The sequence below is a fragment of the Quercus lobata genome, chromosome 10 (assembly GCF_001633185.2).
Source record: "Quercus lobata isolate SW786 chromosome 10, ValleyOak3.0 Primary Assembly, whole genome shotgun sequence".
Classification (NCBI taxonomy): Eukaryota; Viridiplantae; Streptophyta; class Magnoliopsida; order Fagales; family Fagaceae; genus Quercus; species Quercus lobata.
This window is the reverse complement of record NC_044913.1, coordinates 60,483,882-60,495,766: the sequence shown is the minus strand read 5'-3', so window position 1 is coordinate 60,495,766 and position 11,885 is coordinate 60,483,882. Positions and strand designations below refer to the sequence as shown.

The 11,885-nt window shown below is 32.9% G+C and overlaps 1 protein-coding gene across 1 annotated transcript; it reads right to left on the bottom strand.

The window, feature by feature from the left end:
- Nucleotides 1-1,878: 1,878 nt before the first annotated feature.
- On the bottom strand, nucleotides 1,879-2,778 carry LOC115965129. Its single transcript, XM_031084320.1, has one exon. It carries the CDS (start codon nucleotides 2,776-2,778, stop codon nucleotides 1,879-1,881), a length of 900 nt encoding a protein of 299 aa, XP_030940180.1.
- Between the last annotated feature and the right edge of the window lie 9,107 nt (nucleotides 2,779-11,885).

The window sequence follows — 11,885 nt, the reverse complement described above, 5'->3', positions numbered from 1 at the left end:
CTGCGGTAGAACATTAGAAATTTAGAACAATGATAATTACAAGGTGAGAGAAATAAATCTAAGATAACGAAAAATGAAAGAAGAAACAAACGCATAGAATATTTGACTAGCGCTGCAAAAGTTAATTTCATAGATTGCACAAGTACTGTGTTTCCAAAGACCAAAGAACAAGGATTTGCTCAGCATTTTTACAAAGGCATGGAGTTTCATTAGGAACATAATTTATGTGCTATAGTAGAAATAAACAACCAGATAGAACTTGAGTAGGGATAGATACCTGGATGACTTCGCTCAAATTAGGACATATAATTCGTCCTCATTTAAGAAAGATATGTTTCAAGAATTCAGCACAAAAATCATAAATACTATATACCATGCATTGGGAGTCTACATCCATCCAGCCTCTCACACCTGGATGTAGAAATTCATGGTGAGCTGCCTTCTGTAATTCTAATATATAAATGAAAATAATTGTCTGGATCATTGACCAGTTTTAATTGACCCCAGTTTGTCAAGGAACTCGAATCCAGTCCATTGATAAATGATAATCTCTCTCTCTCTCTCATATGATATAAAGTTTTAAGTGAATTACACCTTTTCAACCTTAACTTTCACATGTACAATGTTCTCCTAAACTATTAATTTGTTCGATTGACACCAATTTGAGAGGATTGTATCCATGTATCTGTTGCCTTCTAAATTGGGTATGAAATGAGATGAAATTGGATACACATGAGCCACTTGTGCCACCCACCAATCTCATTTATGCATAATGATCATCCATACTGATTGCAATGAAAAATCACTAATACATCTCATTTAGCATTCAATTTAGACAAAAGAGGTATATTGAATCATTGATACAACCTGCTGTGAGAGGTTGGATATAGACACCCACAATTAAATGATCATTGTATCACAATCACATAGCAAAGTCTTTAACAATTCAATTTGAAATAATCTACACTAGTAAGGAAAAATACCGTAAAAACCACGAAAAAAAAAAAAAAAAAAAACCCTATTACATAATGTTTTAGTTAATTAAAACATCTCAAATAATTGATCCAAAGTACTTAGTCATCAATGACCATTTCAACCACTCCACTAGATGAATCGGCCTCCCAAAATTGTTCATGATTAACAAATTCAGGTAGCTCATTAAGTTTTTCAAGATCAATTGCCTCCAAGTCTCGAGATTTACTTGTGTTAAATTTCTCCAGCATCATCAAGTTCATTCTTACGTACAACAAATTATCCAACATCTCAGATGAAAAAATGTTTGTTTTCTTTGATTGTGCTACTAGAAATGCATTCCAATTATGCTTACATGAGGAAGAACTACAAGGTTGACTCAAAATTCGAGTGGCATACTTTTGTAAGATATGAAGATGATCTCCGCAAAAATCCCACCATATTCCTACAAATAAAATTACAATTTAGATACTTATAAAATTTATGAAGAAATTATATAGTTAAATATTATAATTATATCTAAGCTATTGAACTTACGAGGATGAGAGGTTTTCAACATTGTCTTTGCGGTAATTGTAAACAAGCTTGATACTTTATTGCAGTAAAGTTGCACTTGTTTCATGAAGTCTTCCCTTTCTTCAATAGCCACCAAATTCTCCAAAATGAAACTTATACCATCTTTTATCTGACGGCTCTCTATAAATTTCTCACTACACATGTACGCAGGATTCAGAAATGCTACTGCAACATGGATTGGGTGGATTACATATTCAGTACTCTTACAATTACATAACTCCCATATCTGCATATATTTGTCTTGATTGCTAGAACACCGTTGCTTAATTGCTTCTTTTGCCATTTCCAATGCTTCATATAAGTATCCTGTCGTTGACCAATCACTAACAACTAATCGAAGAGCTCGAACAACGGCTCCAAACCTTGTAACACATCTTTCCCCTGAGTCCAAAATTGTGTACTTTGGATAATACTAGCAACTGCAATGCCCTTTTTGTTGTGATTCAATTTTTCCCATTCAGAAGATACAACAAGTAGTTGCAACTCATCTCGAACATTCAAAATAGATTGAAGCATCAAGAAATTAGAAGAAAACATACTTGTACAAGGATGTTTCAATTCCTTCTCATTTGTGTACTCTTTCATGAGTGACAAAATGATACAATCCTCATACATATATGAAACAATTAATTTTGCATCATTAATTATCTTTTGTGCCCAATCAACTTCCTCGCATATATCCTTCAAAAGCAATTGAATGCCATAAGCAGCACATCGAGTTTTGTACAAACGAGGGTACTTGTTAATAAGCATGTCTCCAGTAGACTCAAAATTTGTAGTATTATCAGTGATCAATTGAACAACATTATTAGGCCCAATTTCTTCAATTACTGAAGAGATTAGGTCTTTAATATATAGTGCTGTTATTTTATCTCTTGAAACTTCAAATGATTTCAAAAATATTGCTCCACTAGGAGAATATGCAATAATATTGATAAATGCTCTTTGCTCTACATCACTCCATATGCTTGAAATAAGAGTACAACCAGTTGCAACCCAAGAATTCTTAATACTTCTAATATACTCTTCAACTTCTAACTTCAGATTTGGAATTAACTTCTTTTGGAGAGTCAAATAAGAGGGTAAATTATATTCAGGACCATATTCAGCAACAGCTTGCACAAAGCGAATAAAAAATGAGTTTTGAACAACATCAAATGATATGTTATTTACCGTAACAAGTTGGGCAAGTAATTTGTCCACTGCAATCTTATCTTTCTTACCACACATCTTTGAAAAGGTAGCATAGCACAAATCTTTCGATATTGAACATGAAGTGATTTTACTCTCTTTAGCATTGCTTGAAATTGATGCACACCTGAGTGTTTTTTTTTGTCCCTCCAACTACCAGATAAGCTTCTTTTTTAACATCTTCAGGCACTCTTGTACAAATATCTATTGCATGACCTTTAACTCCAGACAAGTGATATTTAATCCGAGAAGCACCCCCAGCAAAATCACGTTGACAAAAGTTACATTTGAAACGGCCATCTAGGGCTTCAACATGCCTCCAAAATTGATCTTTTTTTCTTGCCATATTTCTTTCTCCTTAAAAAAATGTTAGAATCAAATATAAATTGTAAGGTTGAATTTATTCAACCATCTAATTGGCTTTATTCCGTGCCAAATTTGCTTGTAATTCAGCATTTAGTAACCCTGTATTTAGGTGGGTTTGATGTAAGGGTAGTGAGTGAGATAGAGTGAAGATTGCTCAAGAGTGTGCAAGAAAACAGAGACTCGCGGCTGGGACTCGCGGGTGACTCGCGGCTGCAAGCCGCCAGACGCAGCACACGTGCCAAGCATGCTGGAAGATGAACAGTCATGCTAGCTGGAGCACTACAGGACAAAACAGGACAACTGGCCATACAGTTATCTCGCGACTGGATCTCGCGACTTAGTCAAGCCGCGAGGTCAAGCCGCGAGCCACCCCTGTTTTGTAAAACCTGACGTTTCACATTCTTCTCCCACTCCAGTATAAATACCCCTTTTACCCACGATTGAAAGAGAGCTTCCAGAGAGAATTTTGAGAGAGAAACCCTAAAGAAAAACAAGATTGATTCATCCACAATCTATACCTTAGAGTCTCTTCAAATTCCTCAACTCTCTTCCTCTCCATTGTCAAATCCTTGAGAGGCATTATACCAAACCTGGTTCTCACCATCATCATCACTGTGAGACAGTTGTTTGGATTTCTGGGAAGCAGTTAGGAAGGAACCAATCTTCATTGGTTGATGCTACGGTCTAGTAGCGGAATCCGGGAAGCTAGAAAAGAAAAAGGTTCGGCGCAACCTCATTGGAGCAAGAAGCTTGGAGGGCTTAGGTGCACTGGATAGATTAGGCTTGGAGGGTCTTTTGCTGTCCATGTATCCCAACTGTATTTTCTAGTGGATTGTTTACCGCTTGGAGGGCGGCGGAGAGGTTTTACGCCGAGGGCTTTGGTTTCCTCTTCGATAACACATCGCGTGTTGTCTTTGTGTTTGCATCTTCCTTCCTCTCTATCTTTGCCTTTTTATTATCTGCTGTGGATTTTATTTTGTTATGGCTTAGATAGTTTTTAACCAATTTCATATTATTGCATATGTTAAGTTTCCGCACACTAGTTGTTTGACATATTGCTTGAATTGGTTAAGTTGTAATTTGGGGGTCTAAACGTTCAAAGGTGTTTTTACACGTTTTTGAACTTTCATAAATTAATCTTTAAAAAAAATCTATAAATGAATGAAATAAATTTATTCTATTTTTATTAGATATTAAATAATTTGATTATTTCTCATTCTCTCAATGATACTCAGAAAAACAATTTACCAAGTAGTATATTCACTGATCATATAAATATTGCGGGCAACTTTAGCCAAATGGGCTTCCTCTTGTCATTAGGTAAAAAGAGCTTCCTGCCTTTCGTTGTGTTAATAAACTAAAATGCTCAGGGAAAAAAATATAACAATTGCAGGATAGACAACACTTGCTCCAATGGATTGCAAATACGTAGATAAAACCAATGGATGGAGAAAAGATTAAGACATGTCAGATAACACTTGCTCTAATAGTTAGGGACAAGGGACAAAAAAAATTCAATGATTTTTCATACACACTTGTGTATTTGCCTTTCCTAAAACCAAGTCTAAATCTTCTATCCCAACTTTCGTACTTCTTTTTATACTCCACAAATAAAAATTTGTTGCGTGTCTATCTATTTCATTAAATGCTAATTTCCTGTCTTTTTTCTATCTTAGTTTACAGAAAATAAATTATAAAAACAAAAAACCCAACAAGTCAGATCTCCACCGGCCACCACCACTAGCCCACTACCACCACCACCTACGCCAGCACTGCTACAAAGAGTCAACAGTCATCCCCCATCCCGTCCACACTATGCCGACCAGTAAACATCGCTTGTCCACACTATGCCGGCCAGAAAAAATCCAACAAGTGAGGTCTTCACAAGCCATCACCACTAGCCCACCATAAAAAACCCAACAAGTCAGATCTCGACTTCACAGCCACTCATGTATTCAGTTCACTAAGGCCACACCACAACACCAATGAAATATCATTTTGTGCTTACAGACTTTCCCTTAAGAAAAGATTCTTGATTGAGACTAAAAAAATTCATCGACTTTCACACCATTCATGTATTCACCTCAATTAGGCCCCTGCCATAGCACAAATGAAAGAACACTTTTGTTCTTATATAGACCAACTCTTAAAAGGCGACGTTAAAGTTTTTAGTTTATTTTATTTTTTCTAATATTATCATAGTTTAAAATTACAAAATATATTACATAATCTTAATCTCACCACCTTTTTTTTTTTTCTTAAAAAAAAAAAAATGAGAAACACACACATATATATACATAGGGGAAGGGGGATGAGATAAGGGAATACACTCGCACACCAACACCAAAACTGCATGCAGCAGTTAGTGTTGCGGAGCAAGTGATAAAACCCTTCTCAATATCATACCTTACCGATGAGGGATGACTCGACAACAAAGAGTATCTTTTTTTATTTGAGAAACACACACACACACACACATATGTAGGGGAAGGGGAATAAGATAAGGGAATACACTTACATGCCAATACCAAAACTGCATGCGACAGTTAGTGTCATGGAGCAATAATCTCATCACCTTCCTAAACAATGTAATGTTATATTCTTGTATTGAGATTACATTAATGTAAAATTACAATAACGTAATATTATGGTGTAAAGTAACATTACGGCAAACTAAACGCCCTCTTAAGAAAAGGGAGAAAATTTCCTGACTTTTTCGTATGCACTTATTTATTCACATCAACTTTTTTGACATCCATTCATATACACTCTCTGGACACCACCACAACACATACGAAAGGCAATTTTGTCCACATAAGCTTACTCTTAAGAAAAGAATCCTACTAAGACCGAAAAAAAAAAAAAAAAAAAAAACTGTTAGTACTAACTCACTCAGAGTAATATCTATTACACAAACTCATCACTTTTGCACAAAAAGTGTGACTTGATTTTAGTTCAAAAAATTGGATGACCATATCCAATGGGTAATGGGTACCCGACTTGACTCGATCTAAAACTTTTGAGTATTATTTGATAGATCATGGGTAACGAGAATTGGGCTGGATTTGGGTAAATACCCAAATTGTTTAGGTCGGGTATTATGGGTATTACCCATACATGATTCATAAAAATAAAAAAAGTAAAGAAAAAAAGTTTCAATTATTTGTAATTTTTACACAAACTCAAGGCTCTAAGTAGTAGAGTTTAAAACCTGATTATTGGTAGATATCTTGGAAAAGGCAACAACTTTTGTGCATGGTTTTTAAATTCAAACTATTCAAAGAACCGATAAAAGGAGATGTTCAAGGTTTTTAAGATTGGCCCGAGGTCAAACAATGATGATGTCATAATTACTTTAATAATTAATGAAAACCCAAATATATATATTAAATTTATAAAATTAGGAAAATAGACTAATATATCTATATGTATGAGAGAAATTTAATGATTTTCAAGCTTATTTTTACAAATTAAATAAGAAAATTAATAAAATAAAATAATAAAGTATGAAAACATTAAAAGTTATGATTAGTTTTTGAAGTAAAGTTGAACATCTTTTAAGGATTTAATTATAATTTTTTTATTCCCTTTTAGATATGGATAATCAAAATATATAATATAATAAAAATATTATATCATTTATTAGAACATAAAATAAAAGGAGTAATGAAATTTTATTTAATTTAGTAGAATAGAATTGTGTTAAGTTGTTTTCAAACAAAAAAAAAAATTGTGTTAAGTTTACTTCAATTATATTTATTTTCTATTGTTGAGCATCAGTATTCAAGTGTAGCTTAGTGGTTAGGCTTTATATATCCTTACGTCTGACCGCCTGTGCCTATGTTCTAGTTGGTTTGAAAACATGGGCTTCACCCAGTTGATCGTTATTTTCATATGCTAATCAATCTGTGTTCTAGTTGGTTTGAAAGCATGGGCTGATTTGAAAACATGGGCTTCACCTAGTTGATCATTGTTTTCATACGCTAATCAATCTGTATGTTTCAAACGATAACAAATCAATTTATGCATTTTACAAAAAAATAAGCCTGAATTGCGAGCTAAGTTAAGTCCAACTGAAATAGGTCCTACAAAAAGTCAATATCGTTAACTACGAACCAATTAGAGCTACAATCCGCCCCCAAAGTTTTTCCAATTGCTTTATCCTTAAGTTTTTTTTTACCCTTTATTATTATTATCTGTGTGTTAAAACGAAAAGGGAAGAGATTGGATTGGATTTGATAGATAGAGAGTAAGAGTTGGAGGAAGTGCAGAAATGGCAAACATAGACATAGAAGGAATATTATTGTTTTAAATAGCCCAAAAATTATTATTATAAAAAAAATAAAAATAAAATAAATAAATAAATAAAAACCTCAAAAGCCGGTTTGGGTCAGATATGGATATTTATGAGTAAAAAATCAGGTACGAATCGGGTATAAATACTTAATGGATATTGAAATCCAAGTATCCATAAATAAAAGTTTTAGGTTGGGTATATCTAAACCCGATCCAAGATCATCCTAATTGAATGGTGCTGTATAAAATTTTCAACTTACACTCTTAACTCTTTAAGAAAAGAGTCCAATTAAAGGGAAAAATATTCCCTGTACTGGTATAACTTCTCATACTAAAGAAAGACACTATTTCACACACGCATGCCCCATGTCATAACATGTATGAAAGACAATTACAGGCTTACAGCCAACGCGAACTCTATTCAACAGTGGAGCACTTTAGAACGCGTCTTAATCGAATTAGATTCTTGCCTCTCGTTCTGTTAAAACACTATTGATTCATGGAAAAATAATAATAATAATAATAATCAATAGCATGAAATACATGTCTGAAGTAGCACGTACTCTTAACAGCTTTCAAATGGAAAAGTAGTGGTCTGCAATCGGTGGGTTCCCAGCCAAGGGAGATCTAAACCTAAAATCAAAAGAGAAACACTCATATTTAAAACCCCAAAAAAGGCAAACTGAGGAATAAACAGTTAAAACTTAAAAGATGTCAAAGAAACTTACAAGCGACGAGGAAGGCAGAAATTATGCGCTCTCTCGATGACTCTCGATGTGATCAGTATTAAATTGTCAATACTTGGCGGCGCACGCCTTGTTTTATTTATTTATTTCTTTTTAAAAAGTAATATCTTGGGCTACAGTGCTACACGAAACGACGTCTCCATTCAGAATTCTTTTTTGACAACGACTGTGCGACACTCGCTCGAACTCGGAATTAGATACCAGAAACAGTAACGCTAGGATCTGTTGAAACCTGATTCGAATTTATTCAAGTCAAGCTTAGCCTTTTGTTCCATGCACTGCACTGCACTAGAGCAGTGCTTGTTGTGCTCTCCTTTCCTTTGATGATTCGGAATCCTACTTAGCCAAGGATTTGACTTACAGAATAAGGACCTCTCCATCAATACGGACCTAGTGCAAATTTTATACCACTCAATAAGGGCATGCCATATCAGTATTTTACTTAAAACTCATTACAAATTCAATACATCCTAATATACCTAACTAGCGATTAACGCATGCAATGCATGAGATAGTTTAACAAAATTAAATTGATGCATATCAATTATTGCAAAATGGTAGAAGAAATAAGAATATTTATTGAAAGCTATCTCTAATATACAAATGCTAATAAGCAAATATATTAAAGAATAATACATTGTGCCATGGTTTTCAGGCTCGGATCAAACTAAATCGTATAATCCAACCCAGTTAACTAGAAACCTCTCACTATTCTTTTAACCATAGTGTCACGCCCCGAACCCAAGTATAAAGATAGACACGTGACAACTGCTGCATGCTTATAAAGTAAGCACCCTACAAGTGTACAAGGCCTTCTTACCAATTAAAATTTATCCTCAAAAATTAAATCAAATAAATCCAAAATACCTCAACAATTTCTTTATGAAATAGATCTTCAATAATTTAATAGGGACAAAATCCAAACCTCATGTATGTAATGCCAATTGGACAATAAATATAAAACTATTAGAAGACCATCCAATCCCAAAATCACTAAACTTCTTTTCCTGCTCATATCACAACATCAAAACTCCCAAAACTTGCTATTCTTCACAATCTGAAACTGGAGGGGAAAAAGGGGGGTGAGTTGACAACTCAATAAGTAACCAAAATCCTAATAAGTTCTATCAAGCAACAGATCTGTAAAGTATAAGATGTGATATGTATTTTCAAAGTTATAATATACTATGTGTTTTCAAAATACTAAAGAAATTTTGTAATCTTAAAATAATAAGTTGCACATAAATCACATACTTTAATCTTACAAATATATCATAGATGATTTAGAAAAGAGTCAGTTTTCCATGTATCAAAAGCTATAACTTACAATAGGTTCCAAAAACATATAAGCAGATTTAATTACTCAAAATAGTTCAAATACTCAAACATTTCCAAAATCACATATGTAGTTCTAAGGACTCAAAATAGTTCAAATATTCAAACGTAATTCATATTCTTAACAATCTTATAACTATGGTCACGCTATATCCCTGTGACTGGGCATAGCAATAGATCTGTAAAGTAATAAAATGTAATATGAGTCTTCAAAAGTTATGAGATACTGCAGGTTTTCAAAAATAACAAAAGAAGCTTCATAGTCCTAAAATAATAAGTTGCAAATAGATCACATACTTTAATCTTACAACTATATCATAGATGGTTTAGAAAGTAGTTAGTTTTCCATATATCAAAACTATAACTTACAATAGGTTCCAAAAATACATAAGCAGTTTTAATGGCTCAAAATAGTCAAATACTTAAACATTTCCAAAATCACATATGTAGTTTTAAGGACTCAAAATAATTCAAATGTTCAAATGTAATTCATATTCTTAAAAATCTTATTACTATGGTCACGTTATATCCCCGTGACTGAGTATTAGAGTACTAATGAATAACCCCCGGTATCAGAGTACCAATGAATAACCTCCATTGGTTTGGGTATCAAAGTACCAACGAATAACCCCCATTAGCTGAGTATCAGAATCAATTCATAGTCAAATTGTTCATAATCATATATATGAATTCATAGTTTCTAATAAAAATATATCTTATTCAAGCATATATATATATATAAATCATATACTCATTATTAAAACTAGCTTCATCACACGCACTTTGCACGTGTGATGAGTTTTTTTTTGGTTTAGTGAAAACGTTGGGCTTAGTGGTCCTATTTTATAGGTAAAAAAAAAAAAAACTGTCTTTATTTTATATATATATTTTTTATTTTGAGAATCTAATTTATAAATAGATAAAGTAATTTGAAAATCAACAGAATAAGGACCCTACTTTTTAGGCAATGTTTTAGTGGGAGTTAGAGTTGTATTTTTACTGAATTGTCCTTTAGTTTTATCTCTGCATAAATATAGGAGTGTAGGGGCTTTTTGAACTAAAAAAATGAGGATTCCAAATAGGAGAAGCTCCTTGAATAATAATATAGATATATTTATAATAATCATTTACTTGAAATCAATAATACAATAGAAATAAATAAAAATTCCCACAATTATAAACAATTTTCAGTAGTTAAAAAAATTACATTAATATAAGTAAAATAAAACCCAATTAGGCTAAGGTTACTTACCTCCAAAGCTTTACCAAAAGAAACTTCTCCCTAACACTTCTTCTAAAATCCTTAGATATCACCTAAAACAATTTTGTAGGTATCATTTACTCAATAATCAAATAATTTAAGAATGACTTATAATGGTATTTGGCCAATAGAGCGACTACTAATAATATCCAATAATTTCTTTTTACTATCTCAAAGTAAGAATCCTTGTATATATCCTCTACAGCCTCTAATAAAACCTAGGATACATATTATCATATAGGATCAAAAGCATCGCCTAGACCATGTTCCATGAGCACTTGCTGACTTCCCCTAATGCCTCAACCAACCAAATAAACAAATATAATAATAATAATAATAACAACAATAAAGGAAAGGTGCTGGCGTTGCTTTGTCAAGGTGGTAATTCCATTTATCATATATACATATAAATATATATACATATATATATATATATATATATATTTTTTTTTCCTGCCACTGCTACCGACCCTAGTTCTCTTTTGGCATGAGGACAAAACTAAGAAAAGTACCATATCAAACCAAAATCAAGCTCCTGACATGCTTTTACGGAAAAGAACTATTTGACATATATATTTTACCTCTGTAATTTATCACACTACCAGCCTACACTATAACTTTTTGTTATTCACCAAAACTCAATTCGGTAAACCTGTGCAGCACTTACAGTTAACGCAACACCGGCACAGAGAAAAATAGATCTAATTCCTTCTTCGTTTACATCATCATACTCATCGGATTTTTTAAATAGTCTCACTATTGGCCATAATACTCATATAAAAAAATATATTTTAATTCTAAATAAAACTTAGATTTGACAAGAAAGAGATTCTCAGGCTCTTACCTCAATTGTACAGTCAAACCTTCTCTACTTAAGTAATTTAAGTAGTCTCCTCTCTCAAAACTTAATAAGCTTATACTAGTGTTTCAACCTTATTTTCTAAAAAATTCCTTATAATTATAAATTATAAAATTGGCCCCACAAAAAGAAAATTACTTAAATACCCCTCCTTTTAAATCCTTTTTTTTTCCCCCGGGTATTACACAGGAACCGTTCTATGCACAAAAAGCAAGAAACCGTTCAAACTGTGATTGAACTGTCTGGGTTTGAAAATCGTGAGCACTTCTCACAGTTTATATCA